The 16,451-nt window shown below is 63.7% G+C and overlaps 1 protein-coding gene across 3 annotated transcripts in view; it reads left to right on the top strand.

The window, feature by feature from the left end:
- Sorcs2 (sortilin related VPS10 domain containing receptor 2) overlaps nucleotides 1–16,451 on the top strand; it is a 325,891-nt gene that overhangs the window by 274,637 nt on the left and 34,803 nt on the right. For all 3 annotated transcript variants that reach the window (XM_078020968.1, XM_040292139.2, XM_078020969.1), the window contains exons 6-10: nucleotides 3,057–3,121; nucleotides 5,850–5,968; nucleotides 10,335–10,424; nucleotides 12,925–13,104; nucleotides 15,738–15,884. In XM_078020968.1, the coding sequence (XP_077877094.1) occupies nucleotides 3,057–3,121; nucleotides 5,850–5,968; nucleotides 10,335–10,424; nucleotides 12,925–13,104; nucleotides 15,738–15,884 (601 nt within the window). The remainder of the gene's footprint in view (nucleotides 1–3,056; nucleotides 3,122–5,849; nucleotides 5,969–10,334; nucleotides 10,425–12,924; nucleotides 13,105–15,737; nucleotides 15,885–16,451) is intronic.

The raw sequence follows: 16,451 nt of genomic DNA, 5'->3' as shown, positions 1-16,451 counted from the left end.
GGCTCAGCTCCCTTCCTTCCCACTCACGCTCCCCCTGCTGGGCGGGCGCTGGGGGCAGCATGGATTCCAGCCCTGTCCTGGCTCCCTGGAGACCAGCGAGCGCCACCTGGGACGCGCCTCTGCTCCCCCTTCTTTGGCCTCTTACAGGGCCCTGGACGGCCAGCAGGCCCCCTGGATTCCCACGAGAGCCGGGAGCCCGGCAGCTCAGGCCTGGGGAGCAGAGGCCACAGCTGGTGTGGCTGTGTGCTTGGGCTCCCTCATAGGGGCGGGACGGGGCCCAAGAGGGAGCCCGGCCGTCTGAGCCCAGGATGGCACCTTGAGTGAACCAGCACCCCAAGCCTCCCCCACCTCGGCTGGTTACCCATAAAGCAGAGGCGATACCCCTGCTGGGTCTGTGAGGACCAGACGGTCATGACTGAAGCGCATGGTTCGGGGCTGAGCGCGTAGGTGTTCGGGGGACGGCTCCTCCTCCCACTCCTTCTCACCAAGGAAGGCACTTTGACACCTGTTAGGTGCCGTGCCAAATAGACTGCAGCCCCAAGAGCCTGCTCCACCCTCTCCTGGATGAAGATTTGCTCTCGTACCACAAGATGGGGGGAGAGCTCCCCACCCCTGGCTGTGTGGCACGTGCCACAGCTCAGTGACAAACAGACTGCTTCCTGAGCCACTCCACCACCAGCCCCGCCTCCGTGACCAGCAGACATGGTGTTTTGACAACCTCTGTCCCAAAGACTTTGAGCCTGGGAAGAATGTTCAGACATTTTTCCAGACTTTGACTGTTGAGGACAGGGAGACGCCAAGTAGGTCTTTATATTTCCAGTCCTGACACAGAACCAGCACATAGTAGGTGCTCAGTAATTGGATGGACACATGTGTGGAATGGGTGGGTGGGTGGGTAACAGGATGGATGGATGAATGGATGGATGGAAGGGTGGATGGGTCGATGGATAGATGGATGGATAGACTAGTGAATGGATGGGTAGATGAATGGATGGGTGGATAGATGAGTGGATGGATGTGTGAATGGATGGATGGATGGATGAGTGGATGGATGGATGAATAGATGAATGGATGAGTGGATAGATGGGTGGGTGGACGGATGAGTGGATGGATGGATGGATGGGTAGGTGGATGGATGGATGGATGATGGATGATGGATGGATAATGGATGATGGATGGATGATGGATGATGGATGGATGGATGGATAGATGGATGGATGAGTGGATGGATGAGTGGATAGATGGATAGATGAGTGGATGGATGTGTGAATGGATGGATGGATGGATGAGTGGATGGATGGATGAATAGATGAATGGGTGGGTGGATGGATGAGTGGATGGGTGGATGAGTGGATGGATGAGTGGATAGATGGATAGATGAGTGGATGGATGGATGGGTGGGTGGAAGATAGACAGATGGGCCGATGGTTTTGTTAAATGTGGCCTCCCTGCTAGCCTTGCTTTCCTGGAGAGCAGAGGCTGTGACTGATTCACCTCTGAATCCTGAACCCCAACATAGAGAGTGCTCTGTAGGTTTTTATTGAGTACACACAATAGGTTGACAGGGAGTGGCCGGGGGCATGTGGCTTTCAGTGAACAGTGGTCCAGGGGTAGCCAGCAGATGTCGATGGAGTGAGTGGAGAGGGGATGTTCCTCGCAGAGGTTCGGCTGTGCTGGCCCTGGGCACCTGCCTTCCCTGCCCTACCTGGAGCTGAGAACCCAGGGGAAAGGTGCTGCCCGTGGCCAGCAGTCTCAGGGCCAGTGTGACTATGGGAGCGGCCAGAGGAGAGTGCCCTGGGAGGACAGCCTGTGAGAGCTGGGGCAGGGCCCAGGGAAAGGGCAGGTGCGGGCCCTCCTGTCCTCTGTGGCCGCACTGCCCTATCTCCATGTGCGATGGAGGAGGTGGTCTGGGTGGTGGGTCCTGGGCTATAGATCTTTCGTGATGAGCTGCTTGACTCGGGTTCGTGTTTCCACCTGCCTGAGCCTTGGAATCCTCATCTGTGAAATGGGTGTAACCAAGTGCCCAGGGCTGCTCTGCTCTGAGTGAGGTAGGTAACTAGAGCACCCAGGAGGGCCTGCACCTGAGGCTCTGCCCCAAGTGCGCTGTCAGGACAGGTGATGGCCTGGCCCTGCCCCGGGAAGCCCACTCTCCCCTCTCCTCTGTCTCGCTCTCATTCATAGGAACATACCTGGGAGGGTGGGCATGGGCTCAGGGAGGACACTGGCAGGACCCCCACACTGCTGTGTCACTGGTCTCCAACCCCAGGGCCTGGGTGGCTGGCTCGGCAGGCCGCCGGGCTCCTGGAGACAGCACTGGAGCAGCGCAAGAAGGCACAGGAGCCACCAGCCCTGTGTCACGCTGTCACAGTCCGTGCAGAGGCAGAGTCTGAAGGGTCGGGGCCTCGTGGCCTGAGACAAGTGACAGAACCTCCCTGCCTCAGTAGGCTTCCTCATGATAGGTGCCTGGCCACAGAGTCCGCCCAGGTGCAGGGGACAGCCTGGAGCTAACAGTCCAGGCCAGTGACACAGGCAGGCTGCCCTCCAGAGCCTGTGCCCCACACGAGAATGGGGGCAGCCCCTGGGACACCCCTGGGGGAGGGCTTGGTGACAGAGCAGAGCCGTGCGGGGCAGTGACCCAGAGTCGGGGCAAAGGGTCAGGACAAAGCGTCAGGCAGCGGCTCAGGCTGGGTCCTGGCTGGAGCCCAGGTGGCCTGTGGTGGCCCGTGGTGGCTGTGCGGCCTCGGGCAGGCCACCGGCTCTTCTGCGCTGCCCTACTTGTGAAGTGAGCGTGGCAGCCCCAGCTGCTGCCTCCTGAGGTGGCCAGCAAGGCCCCGTGAAGGAGCGTGAGCTTCGTAATCCGTCCTGTGAATGGGAGGGGACAGAACACCCCACACCAGGCTCCCACAGGCGGAGGCCAGGCCTCGTCTGCCGCAGGAGCAGGAGGCCCCTGGGGAGGCACAGAGCCAGAGACCTCAGACCCAGGAGGGCCAGGAGGCAGTGGGGTGCGGGGATCTGGTGCTGGCCACCCTGATGCCATCTCACCTGTTCTTTTCCAGGGCTGTGTCTGGGGTGGACACCGACCCCAACCTGGTCCACATGGAAGCCCAGGACCTCAGTGGAGGTGAGGAGGAGGGGCGTGGCTGCAGGGGTCTCGGCGACCTGCCCCTGCTCAGCCCCAGCGGTGGCCCCGCAGGCCGACGGCGCCCTGTTAGGAAGAGGCATGGTTTTAAATGTGCTTGTTTCCCCGCTGGGATCCACTGAAGCCAAGGAGCTCCGCTCCAGCGGAAAAATCTATTAAGAGGGCGATATGTTCTGGCCCCTGAGCATCTACCTTCTGCTCACACTGTCCTGCCAGAGTGTGCCGAGCTGCGGTGTGCGGGCTCCCCCTGCCCCAGCCAAGACAGGGGCCCGGCCACCCAGCCCACTGGCCTCCTGCAGGGAGCCAGGGCCTCGCGTGCTGCTCTGTACCCCTTCAGGAGGAGCACTGAGAAGGGAACCACAGAGGGTCCTCGAGCCCAGGGGTTTGAGCACCACGGAATGTTCTGGAACAACAGAGATGAGAGGACCATAGATTGTACCTCTGTCCACCAAACGCAGATATGAACAGGACAGGCCCCTGCCTGGTGCGGGATGGCGCCAACAGGATGACCTTAGCAGCAGCAGGACCCGCCTGGCGGGCAGCAGGGGCGTGCTGGGCGGGGGAGGGGGCGGTCAGGGCGTGAGGACGGGCCTGTGCTAGGTGCTTGCTGGCCACGCCTGCCTGCTCACGCCTGGCTCTCCCTTCTGCCGCTGGGCCTGTCCCTGTGCAGACTGGGCCAGGCCGTGTTCACCAGGGCAGGGCTGGTGGGCAGCAGGGCAGCAGTCCCTGTGGGGACTGGGACCCGCAGGTGGAGTCCCCATGAGACCTGGGGCAGGTGCCTCCCCGTCCTCAGCTCTCTGTGGGGCCCACCACGGAGCCGGGAGGTGGGCAGCGGTTTTTGTGGGTCCCCTCTTGATAACCAAGCGGCCAAAGCTCAGAGGAGGCCTGGTTTGCCAGACAAGGTCATGGAGAATCCTCCCCCACTCCCGCCATCCTCTCTCGTCCTCTGGGGTCTTCACCAAGCCCCAAACACCCTGGCCCCGTGCAGGTGGCACAAGGACACCACTCACAGCAGGGCGGGTTGTCCTTGTGACACCCAGCTGCCCACCAGGGAGAAAGAGGCCCACGTCCTAGAGGGGCCAGCCGTCCTGGCAGAGAGGGCCACAGCAGCCAGCTGCACTTGAAGAGCCCCCGGGGTCGCCTGCCCCCCCGCTCCCCAAGACCCACCTGGCAAACACCCCGCCCGGCCCGGCAGCCCTTCAGAGCCAGGCTCGCTGGACCTGGAGTCCCCCTCCTGATCTCGCCCCCCTCCCGCCAGCCTGGCCCACCACAGGGCCACTCTGCACGCTCGCGGCCCTCCCGCCTCCCCACCGTCCCCAGGGCCCCCACCCCCCACCACTCCTCTGTGCCTCACAGCACCCGGGGCCCTGCCTGGAGCTCCAGCTGGGGCTGTGGACCCCCGTGTCCCCGTAGACTGCTGCGTGCTTACGCCCTGCCCAGGGGCCAGGGCCACCCTGGGGGAACCTGCGCAAGCTCTGCAAACCCCCTTCCTGGCTGGACAGGCTTCTTCCCTGTCATGGACAGAAGGAGCCCAGTGCCCGTGTCACAACCGTGGTGACCTCGTGCCAGGCTGCTCTCTCAGAGGAGTCTCCTCTACTTGCAAGGCCAGAGGCCCACAGGCGCCTTGCTCCCTGTGGGGGACTTCACTGGGCGGGCAGCACAGCTGGGCAGCGGGCACAGCAGGGCATTCCCTCCAACCCAGCAGCACCCTCACGGGGGCTTAGCTCAGGGGACACCAGGCCCAGGACAGCGAGGCCTGCCAGGGACGGGAAGAGCCGATGGGGGCGAGGGGGTGGGTGAGTGGGCACAGTGTGGGTGACCTGGGACTGCCCCTGAGTCTGGCTCTCACTCCCCACCAAGTCCCTGCAGGCCAGCAGCCCTACAATCTGAGCTGGCCATGGGGCTGACAGGACATGGCCACCCTACAGAATGCTTGGTGGTTGGGTGGGGTCAGAGGGCCCTGTGTCTGCTCTGTGTCACTGTCCCAGCTGTGCATGGAGGCCCAGCCCTCCCTCTCTTGGTGGTAGTGGACGTAGGGTGTGGGTCTTCCTGGCCCAGAGCCAGCCCTGAACACTGTTCATGCCCCCCTGACACTGGGGCCGCAGGCAGGAGGTGTGCCCAAGGTGCTGTGGCCTCCGTGTCCCTCCCTGGGCTGCAAGTTGGTGTGTCAGCCAAGTCCCGCTCCTGGGCCACCAGCTGGGAAGAGCGTCCCTCAGGCTGCAGGCTCCCGAGGCTGTGAACCTGTGGAGCTCCCACACCTGGGCAGCTGAAGCCCAGACAGACGCAGCCGCCCGGCCTGGCCAGCACTCAATGTGCCCCACGTAAACACCGAGGAAGGCGGGGAGCTTTTGCTTTGGGTCGGGGATAAGCACGCTCAGTGCCACACACTCCCGCCCCGCTGAGGTGTCAGGGCCTTTGGGAGGGTGGGAGCCCTGAAGGTCAGGGGCTGAGGGCCTGTTGCTACCCTGGTTGTCCCTACCCATGAGCAACGGCTGGTCCCAATGCTGAGGACCTAATAGGCTCCTCTCAGCCCTCCTGGCCAGGGCGGCTGGGTGGGCAGCAGGTGTGACCCCAGGGCAGATCCTTTAAAATCCGAACCCTCACACAGACCGGCCACAGCAGGGCGGGGTCGCCAACGCTCGGTCGCTGGGTCGTCGCAGTCTGAATACTGGACACTTCACGGCCCTGGGCTGGCTCTTATCTCCTGCAGGTTTTCGCTACGTCACCTGCCAGATCCACAATTGCTCCGATAAGACACTAACAGCCCCGTTCACAGGCCCCATCGACCACAGCTCGCTGACCGTGCAGGACGATTACATCTTCTTTAAGGTGAGGCTGCTCCGGGCTCTGCAAGGTGGCGGTGGGCACGGGGGTGGTGGAGACGCTCGGGAATGGGGTCATTCAGGGAAGAGGCCACAACACGGCTGCCCTCCTCTCAAGGGCTTCTCAGCAGGGCCACACCCACACTGCCCCTGCCGCCTCCCGAGGCCCTAACTGCCAGCACCTGGGCTTGGGGCACTGCTGGTGCCACCCACCAGCTGCCCACCGGAAGCCTCCCACCTCTGGCCCCAAACCCAAACCCATTCTGCCACTCGTTCTTCAGTGACCCTGGGACACTCAGGGCTGCTCCTGGGCATTGCCCCTGACTGCCAGCCACCAGCTGTCCACACCCCAGTGACGAGGACTTGCTGCCTATGCCCCAGTGCCCTGAGTCACAGATGGGCCACCCTCAGCAACCACAAGGTCCGAGCCAGCTCAGAAACTCCAGTCGACTGGCCAGGCAGGGGGCTTCCTCACGGCCGTGGCTTCCCCAGGCCCCTGTCCTCAGGCCAGCTGGCGCTGTCACCAGCTCACTCTGAGAGCAGAGGCAGGTGCTCTGGCTGCGGTCACTGGTCCCATCTGCTCCCTGGGACCCTGTAAGCCTCCTGCTGAGAACAGCCTAGAAGGCCCCTAGAGTGTCCCCTCCCCCGAGGACTGGCCCTGCATGCTCCAGCCTTCTCTGCCCTCCTGCCCACACAGCGAGAGCTGAGGCCACTGTGGAGCTTGGGCTGGAACAGGCAGGGCAGTGCCGCCCTACAGCAGCCTGAGGGCCTGACCCTGCCCAGCCTCCAGCCCTGCCCGGTCTCCACTGCCCTCCGCCAGCATCCAGGCACTGGGCAGCAGTCCCTGCCCCTGGAATGCTGCGCTCTCCCCCACCCTGACACCTGCTCCCACCTCTTCTGCAGGCCCCTCCTCCTGGAGCCCCCTCCCACCTCCACTGCAGGCCCCTCCTCCTGGAGCCCCCTCCCACCTCCACTGCAGGCCCCTCCTCCTGGAGCCCCCTCCCACCTCCACAGCAGGCTCCTCCTCCTGAAGCCCCCTCCCACCTTCACTGCAGGCCCCCCCCTCACCTTCACTGCAGGACCCTCCTCCCCACCTCCCTGACCTAGTCAGGCCCCCAGGCCAGATTTCACCTGTGGTTCCCTCCCCTGTGCCGCCTCCCAGCCCACGCCACCTGCCCCCGTCCTCCAGCACCTGCTTGTATCTCTGCAAGTATCCACTCTCCACCATAGTAGAGACAACTGTATGTCACACAGAGTGTTGTCTGACTCAGGCAGTGTGGCCTGCATTGCCCTGGGACCACCAGCAGCTCCAACAGGGGTGCCCTCAGTGTGCCTGGCATGCCTGGTGCCCGGGCAGAGGGCAGAAGCCTGGCACAGGGCAATGGGGGGCTCAGGGGCTTCGTGGCTCTGGGCTGTCAGGACACAGGTCACCTATGACCAGACATCTCAGGGTCCTGTCCAGGAGGGACCACACCAGGGTGCCCAACACAGGGAGGATGCACTGCAGGCTCCCTGCTCCCAGCCAGGACTGGGTTCCAGTCTAGGTCTGGTCAACCACCTCCTCCATGGCTCTCACACTTGATGGTGCCCCACATTGTCTCTCCCACCAGGCGACAGTGGCCTTGTCCTGGCCTGGTGCTGGGTGACCTATGATGGACAGGGCAAAGCCCAGGCCCATGGGGATGACAAATGTCCCCTGCAGCCCCAAGTTCCATTGGACAGGCCTGCTCTGCTACAGGGGCCCTGGCGCTATGTGGGGTTGCCACTCCCTACTTCCCTCCTCCCCTCCTCCCTCCTCTCCTCCACCCTCCTCCCCTCCTCCCTCCTCTCCTCCTCCCTTGTTCCCTCCTCCCTCCTCCATCCTGCCCTCCTCCCTCCTCACTCTTTCCCTCCTTCCTCCTCCCTCCTCTCTCCTCTCTCTGCCCTCCTCCCTCCTGCCCTCCTCCCCTCCTCCCTCCTCTCCTCCTCCCTTGTTCCCTCCTCCCTCCTCCATCCTGCCCTCCTCCCTCCTCACTCTTTCCCTCCTCCCTCCTCCACTCCTCCCTCCTCTCTCCTCTCTCTGCCCTCCTCCCTCCTGCCCTCATCCCTCCTCCACTCCTCCCTCCTCTCTCCTCTCTCTGCCCTCCTCCATCCTGCCCTCCTCCCTCCTCACTCTTTCCCTCCTCCCTCCTCCACTCCTCCCTCCTCTCTCCTCTCTCTGCCCTCCTCCATCCTGCCCCCCTCCCTCCTCACTCTTTCCCTCCTCCCTCCTCCACTCCTCCCTCCTCTCTCCTCTCTCCTGCCCTCCTCCCTCCTGCCCTCCTCCCTCTTTCCCTCCTCCCTCCTGCCCTCCTCCCTCTGCCCCCTTTCCCTCCTCCTTTCTGCTCTCCTCCCTCCTCTCCTCCTCCCTTTTTCCCTCCTCCCTCCTCCATCCTGCCCTCCTCCCTCCTCACTCTTTCCCTCCTGCCCTCCTCCACTCCTCCCTCCTCTCTCCTGCCCTCAACCCTCCTCTCTCCTCCCTCCTCCCTTCCTCCCCTCCTGCTCTCCTGCTCTCCTACCCTCTTCCATCCTCCCTTCCTCCCCTCCTGCTCTCCTATCCTCTTCCCTTCTCCCTCCTCCTTCTTCCCCTCCTGCTCTCCTCTTCCCCTCCTCCCTCCTCCTCTCACCCCTCCTGCTCTCCTCCCCTCCTGCCTCTTCCCTCTTCCCCTCCTCCCTCCTCCTTCCTCCCTACTCCCTCCTGCTCTCCTCCCCTCTTCCCCTTCTCCCTCCTCCCTCCTTCCCCCTCCCCTCCTGTTCTTCTCCCCTCTTCCCCTCCTCCCTCCTTCCCTCTTCCCCTTCTCCCTCCTCCCTCCTCCCTCCTCCCCTTCCCCTCCTGTTCTTCTCCCCTCTTCCCCTCCTCCCTCTTCCCCTCTTCCCCTTCTCCCTCCTCCCTCCTCTCCTCCTCCCTTCTCCCCTCCTGCCCTCCTTCCCAGGGCTCAGTGGGCATCTCTGGTCTCTTCTGCCTGAGGCTCTCCAAGGCACTCTGTCTAAGAGAAGTCCTGTGACCTGGATGCTGGGGATCAGGGCCGTGAGAGGAGGGTCTGGAGCAGGGGCCGCGTGGACTCCTGGGGAGGGCCATTTGGCATGGGCCTCCTTGTGTGTCCGTCTCAGACAGACAGGAGCTGAGGGACAGGGTGCCTCAGAGCTGACAGCGTGCCATGTCCTTCGGGATGGACAGGCTTGACAGAACTCCAGCCCCTTAAGATGGTCTTCCTCCCTCCTTCCCTCCCTCCCTCCCACCCTTCCTTCCTTCCTCCTCCCTCCTCCCTCCCCTCCTCCCTCCCTTCCTCCTCCCTCCTCCCTCCCTTCCTCCCTCCCTCCCTCCCTCCCTCCTCCTCCCTCCCTCCCTCCCTTCCTCCTCCCTCCTCCCTCCCTTCCTCCCTCCCTCCCTTCCTCCTCCCTCCCTTCCTCCCTCCCCTCCCTCCCTCCCTCCCTCCCTCCCTCCCTCCTCCTCCCTTCCTCCTCCCTCCTCCCTCCCTTCCTCCCTCCCTCCCTCCCTTCCTTCCTCCTCCCTCCTCCCTCCCTCCCTCCCTCCCTTCCTCCCTCCCTCCCTCCGTCCCTTCCTCCTCCCTCCTCCCTCCCTTCCTCCCTCCCTCCCTTCCTTCCTCCTCCTCCCTCCCTCCCTCCCTCCCTTCCTTCCTCCTCCCTCCCTCCCTTCCTCCCTTCCACCCTCCCTCCCTTCCTTCCTCCTCCCTCCCTCCCTTCCTCCCTTCCTCCCTCCCTCCCTTCCTTCCTCCTCCCTCCTCCCTCCCTTCCTCACTCTCTCCCTCCCTCCTTTCCTTCCTCCTCCCCTTCCCTCCCTCCCTTCCTCCCTTCCTCCCTCCCTCCCTCCCTCCTTTCCTCCACCCTCCCTCCCTTCCTTCCTCCTCCCTCCCTCCCTTCCTCTCTTCCACCCTCCCTCCCTTCCTTCCTCCTCCCTCCCTCCCTTCCTCCTTTCCACCCTCCCTCCCTCTCTCCCTTCCATCCTCCCTCCCTCCCTCCCTTCCACCCTCTCTCCCTTCCTCCTTTCTTCCACCCTCCCTCCCTCCCTTTTTTCCTCCTCCCTCCTTCCCTCCCTCCCTTCCATCCTCCCTCCCTCCCTCCCTTCCTTCCTCCTCCCTCCTTCCCTTCCTCCCTTCTTTCCACCCTCCCTCCCTCCTTCCCTCCCTCCCATCCTTCCTCCTCCTTTCTCCCTCCCTCTCTTTCTTCCTCCCTCCCTCCCTCCCTTTCTTCCTCCCTCCCTCCCTTCTCTCCCTCCCTCCCTCACTCCCTTCCTTCCTCCCTCCCTCTTCCCTCCATCCCTCCCTCCCTCCTCTCCCTCTCTCCGACTTCCATCCCTCCTCCCTCCTCCCTCCCTCCCTCCCTTCCTTCCTTAGGCGACTTCTACAAACCGGACTAAATACTACGTCTCTTACCGACGCAGTGACTTTGTCCTGATGAAGCTGCCCAAGTACGCGCTGCCAAAGGTAAGGGCAGCCCCCTCCCCTGGTGCTGTGGCCAGATGCCCTGGCCACACTGCCTGGCGGGCAGTGCGACTCAGGCCAGAACGGGCAGGAACAGGTGGCCAGCCACTGCCTGCCTCCCGGCCAGCCCCCAGTCTCCCGCTCCAGGGTGCCTACTCCGCCCTGCCTCGGGGCCTGTGCCCACCCTCCGCCTGCCTCACACTGACCCAGCGCTCGCTCACGGGCCATGTCAGGAGAAATGTCACTTGCCTGTGACTCCCAGCTGGCCCAGGCCTCTGTGTTCCGCCCTGTCTGCCCCTCTCCTTGCTGACACCAGCTTGGTGACCTGAACTCCCGGGCTCTTACCTGCCATGGCCAAGCGCAGGGAGGGTTTCTGTTATTCACCTCTGCCTTCTGGCTTCCTGGTATGTTGTCCAGCACATAGGAGGTGCCCCCGTTAATGACGCTTCCTTCTGTTGGGTAGACAGGCAAGGAAGGGTCCTGGGGCTGCCCTCACCCTGCCCCAAGCCCTGCCTCAGGACCTGACTGTGACCCTCACCCTGCCAATGTGTTATTCCAGGGATGCAGGGAAGGTGAGGAAGTTCAGAGAGGCTCAGTAAGCTGTTGGAGGTCACACAGCTAGTTAGAAACAAGAGCAGGCCTCTAACACAGGCCTCAGGGAGTGAGCCCAGCCTCATGCTACATCCTCCTCCACTGTGCAGACTGCACAGCCACAGCCCGAGGTTTTGCTCCTCCACACACATTTATTAAGCGCCAACTATAAATCCTTCATGGGGCTAGGTGGTGGTGCTGGAGCTGCAAACCAGGTGCCTGGTTCCTGCCCTTGTGAGGTTTCCAGATGTGGCGCAAACCAGGTGCCACTCCTGCCCTGTCCCTGGTCCCAGATTCCAGGGACCACTACGCAGGGCATCTGCCAGGCACCAAGGACCAAAATCTGAATCCATGCAGCCCCCAGGAATGCCAGTTGCTGAGGAGCTGCCCCCGACGCCCAGCACCCAGAGCCTCGGTGCACCCGGGCTGCGGAGCCTCAGCCTGACGGCAGTTTGAAGCTCTGCCGTGGCCAGACCTCATGGCCAGACTGACATATAGGCCCCCTGGTGGGCAGCCATGGTGACAAAGCCCCTCGGCCACGGCTCCCATGGGAGCTTCCTGAGCACCCACCGACTCCCACCTCCAAGTGGGCCACCAGGCCCTGGGGCCTCCGTGACTCTTCCGCTCTGCTTACTTCTTGGTGCCTTTCACTTCTGTGTGTCACAATCGTGTCCACAGACACAGCCATGGGCTGTCCCATTTTCAGGGTTCATGGCAGGTGCTCCACGATGTCACCTCTCTCTTCCATAAAGGCCCCTTCAGCTGTGCAGCACAGGGCCCAGCTGGCAGCGTGTTGGAGGGCCGGGTCTCCGTGTGCAGAGTCAGCACAGCTGAGGATGCAGCTTGGCTGCAGAATACGAGGCTCAGCCCGAGGTTCCACAGGGAGAAGGGCCTGGGCAGTGGCCACCTGCAGCCCCACACCCTGGGAACCCTAGGGTCAGAGGGCAAAAAACATTCAGCACAAACGGGGCCTGTGGGTGCACGTCTGTCATCCCAGCGACTTGGGAGGCTGAGGCAGGATGGTTGCAAGTTCAAAGCCGCCTCAGCAACTCAGCGAGACCCTAGAAACTCAGCGAGACCTTGTCTCTAAATGAAATATAACAAGGGCTGGGGATGGGGCTCAGTGGTTAGCACCCCTGGGTTTCAGTCCCCATGCAAAAAAACAAAGGTTCAGATCAACGGAAGACCAAGCCAGAGGCTGGAGAGCCACAGAGCATGGCTGAGAGACCAGGCTGTGTGGCCGCCTCTGTCCAGGCTCCCACGCAGCGTGTGGCCTGGGGAAGGAGCCACCACCAGGGCAGCCTGGCTGCCTCCTCTTTTCTTTCTGAATTCTGAACTCTGAACTGACCCGAGACCACTTGCCCAGCTGGAGATGCCTGGCCTGCGGCTCCTGCTGGACCAGGGCCGGCCGCTCCTTCCCACGCTCCCTTCTCCACGCTCCCTCCCAGGGAAGCCCTCCTGACCGCCCTGGGCCCCAGGCTGGGCGACAGCTGCACAGGGAAGCAGGCTGACCACAGCTCCCGAGTCGGGTCATCGGGCAGTGAAGATATCCTGGGACCTGAGGCTACGAGTCGGCCCTGGGACTCCTCCTGCCCCGTGATCTACGTTTCCGGGGGCTGGACGCCATCCGGCTCTGCATCCCCGTGCCAGGGCAGCGCTGGCCCCATGTGGGGGAGGGAGCCCACCCCGGTCATGCTGGCCATGTGGGTGCTTGGAGGAACCCACTGGGTGGCAGGACAGCCTGCCTGAGGGGGCAGGAGGAGGGTGGCCTGGTATGGAGGGTCCGACCCTCACCCCAGGGAGGTGAAGGGGTTGTGTAGGGCCACAGAGCCATGCGTGGAGAGCCAGGGTGCAGGTCCAGATGGCTTGACCCCAGTGAGCTGGGGGACCTGACCCCGCCGCTGTCCCCCAGGACCTGCAGATCATCAGCACGGACGAGAGCCAGGTGTTCGTGGCCGTGCAGGAGTGGTACCAGACGGACACCTACAACCTGTACCAGTCGGACCCGCGCGGAGTGCACTACACCCTGGTGCTGGAGGACGTGCGCAGCTCGCGGCAAGCCGAGGAGAGCGTGGTCATTGACGTCCTCGAGGTAGGCACGGCCCGCGGCAGGGGCACCCCTCCCTGTCCTGTCCCCACTCGCTGTCTCAGGGGTATGCAAACATCTCTGAAGGGCCAAACGCATTAGGCCAAGAGTGTACGGAGACACCTCAGGAGGTCCAGAGTGCAGTGGCCACTCAGTGTGACTTTGGTAAAGGGAAGAAGGGGATCCAGGGACAGCCCCACACAGGGTGGGTACCGCACTGGAGAGCATCTGCGGAGCCTTTCCCAACACAGACGCAGCCTCGACTCCCTCCCAGGATGGAAATTGGCCTCCGTGCGGGGCCGTCCTGCCCCAGCCTAGTGCCCCGGGGCCTCTTTCCCCTGCCAGCTGTGAGCTGCCCTCCCTGGGTCCCGGTCTCCTCTGCCTCCCACGCCAGCCTCCTCTGCTCTGGCCTCCAGCTCCAGCATGGATGGAGGCTCTGGTGCAGACTCCTGGCTCCTGGCCAGGGTTCTCGGTGGGCCACAGTGTGCTCCCCTCCTGGACCTTTTCTAGCCAGGGAGCAGGAAGGGTACTCAGCCCGTGCACCGCTCAGGAAGCTGAGGGTCAGAGAAGGCGGACAACCCAGACACCCCAGGTCAGCACCAGCCCAGGGCTGCCTGCTCCTGGCTCCTCTGGACTGTCAGCCACAGTGAGGTGCCACTGTCCCGGGACAGTAAAGAACAGTGGGTTACGAGGGACCCCATCCATCAGAGCTACTCCCGAGCACAGCAGGGCTCAGCACTCTGCAGGGAGGCCGGAAGCACCCCGGGGTGACAGGACTGGGTGTCAGTGAAGAGCCCGGTGAGCCGCAGCCTGGAGCCCACGGGGCTGTGCCCGGGGCCCTGAGCCAGGACCAGCTCCTCGTGCCCTCTCCTGCAGGGCAGAGATCCTGCTCACCCAGCATGCCCTCTGTGGTCCCAGGCCGTCACTGTCCGTGGCTAAGCTGGCCACAGGCCCACAGCTGGGCACAGAGCTCAGCCAGGCTCAGCCCCATGACCTGGAGCCTGGGTCCTGGGCCTGGAGCCACTTCTCACTGAGAAGCTGGGCCTGGCAGGAGGAGCCTGTGCTGGTGCCGAGTCTGGAGGGCCAGTCCCCGCCTTCCAGGACAGTGGTGAGCAAGAGACAGCACAGCCACCGTGGTGCAGGTTGTTGGCAGGCCTGCCGCTGCCACCCCAGCAGGAGCACCCCGAAACCTCATGGGCAGAGGCCAGGCAGTGTACTTCGGGTCACAGCCTCCCGCTGTGCCTTGCAGGCCCACAGTGGACCAGGCGTGGATTCGCCACGGGTCAGAGCTGGCTCGAGAGCCGAGAAGCAGCCCAGCACTAGGCACCTGCTGGGTTTCTAACTCCCCCTGCCTGTGCCTATAAGACCATGGTCCCCAGGCAAAGAGCACGACCCTGCTGCCCTGCATCACCCCATGAAGCCAGCCCCCAAGTCCCACAGGGTCCAGCTCTGAAGGGCCACTCAACCCCTCCCGACTGTGGGAGAATCGTGGCCCCCCCAAATGTCCACATCCTAGTCCTCCGAACCGTGACCTTCACCTCGCAGGGCCAAGGGGCCTGGAGGACTTTTGCAGCCCTGCTGAGGGGACGGGGGAGGGGGGGACGCGGTCAGACTCCTGACCTGCGGAGCTGGAGGGCCAAGTCCTGCCTGCCATGTTCTGTCACAGCAGGAGGACGCTAACACTCCACTCCCCACCCCGTCCCGCCAGCGCTTCGCAGGGGGTGGATGGCCCACAGACCTGCACACTGAGGAGGGCAGACTCACCAGCCTCCTGGGGCTGCAGGAGTGACACAGTGGCCTGTCTTCGCTCAGCGCCTGCCACTGAGAAGCCACTAATGACTGTTATTTCCATCAGCGTAACTACAGTCCTTGGGTGCAGAACCTGGGGTTCCACACAGCTCCCAGAGCCTCAGTCTCCGGAGGTGTTTTGCAAGAAATAATAGCAAGCCCTGTGCTGAGGCCGACCGCTGCCCACAGGTGGGCGAGCAGGAGTCCTGAGCCTGTTCACAGCACAGAAAATGGGCCCAAGACATCCACGCAGCAGGAGCCTGCAGAAATCTCTCTGTGCGGGAGTGCGGGTGTTACCGAGGAACGGAAAACCTGCTCTCCTCTTCCAGGTCAACTAGTGACCACCCTGGGTGTGGGCGAACCACAGCCCTGGGCCTCTGAGACCCTTGAGGGAGAAAGCAGTGACAGCCTGGGCCCGTCCCGAGCATTCTGGGTTAGCACAGACCCCCCGGGCCCTTGCTTCTGACGTTCCCAGTGGCAGCTGAGCTGCTGGAGCCCCAGGAGGGGACCCAGATGCAGAGCCCAGGGGTGGGACCTGCAGGCCCGACAGAGTGAGGTGAGGTGAGCCCTGAGCTCTGGATGAGACCCATGGCTGGCGTCATGGGCAGGCCGGGGACCTGCTTCACCATCGGGTGGTCAGCTGGTCCTGGGAGCACGACTCGGTGTGGCGCAAATCGTCCAGGCCTTGGAGCTGAGAGAACCAGCCTCCCGGAGCCCAGGCCTGGAAGCCTTGCCCCCCGCCCGGCTCACCCCAGCAGGAGCTCCGGCCGAGCAGGCCGCAGGGGGCACGGTGGCTGTGTGGCTTTAGAGAGCGGCCACAGGCCCTCACAGTCCTTCCTGCATTTTCCCAGGTCAGAGGGGTGAAAGGGGTCTTCCTGGCCAACCAGAAGGTTGACGGGAAGGTGACGACGCTCATCACCTACAACAAGGGCCGCGACTGGGACCACCTGAGGCCGCCCAGCACCGACATGAACGGGAAGCCCACCCACTGCCAGCCCGTGAGTGCTCTGCCCTCTGTGGGGACAGGGGGTGCCTGCTGCCTCCCCGGGGGCAATGGGGGTGACTGAAGGACCTGAGACATGCGAGTCCCCGCCCTGGGCATGGGGAGAGGGGCACAGAGACCGACGGCCCCGGGGAGCTGTAGCCACGGCGTGCTGTCACAAACAACCAGGGACCGGCTCCCTGGATCCCCAGGCTGGCAGGGAGGGAGTGACCATGTTCCTGTCCTGCCTCCCCGCTCTGGGGCCAGTGCAGGTGGGTTCCCAGGACAGACGAGGCAGCCAGCAGCTTCCCAGCCCACCTGTGGCACCTGCCACGTCTCCTTGGCCAACAGCCAGGTCCGTGGACCTACTCTGCTCGAGGGGGGTGAGAGGCATAGAGTGATACCTGCCACCAGAGGCCACAGGCCCCTGAGCAGGGACCAAGGGGTGGCCAAGCCACGGGCTCCTATGCAGGACCCACCCGCCTGGGGATGCTTCTGCATGGACACAGGTGGGCAGGGCCCTTGCATCCTAGAGAGTCCCCAAGTTTCTGGGTGCCCAGCCCCGTGTGGCCCCTGCTGGTGA

The sequence above is a fragment of the Ictidomys tridecemlineatus genome, chromosome 9 (assembly GCF_052094955.1).
Source record: "Ictidomys tridecemlineatus isolate mIctTri1 chromosome 9, mIctTri1.hap1, whole genome shotgun sequence".
Lineage (NCBI taxonomy): Eukaryota > Metazoa > Chordata > Mammalia > Rodentia > Sciuridae > Ictidomys > Ictidomys tridecemlineatus.
This window is presented reverse-complemented; position numbering and strand designations above follow the sequence as displayed.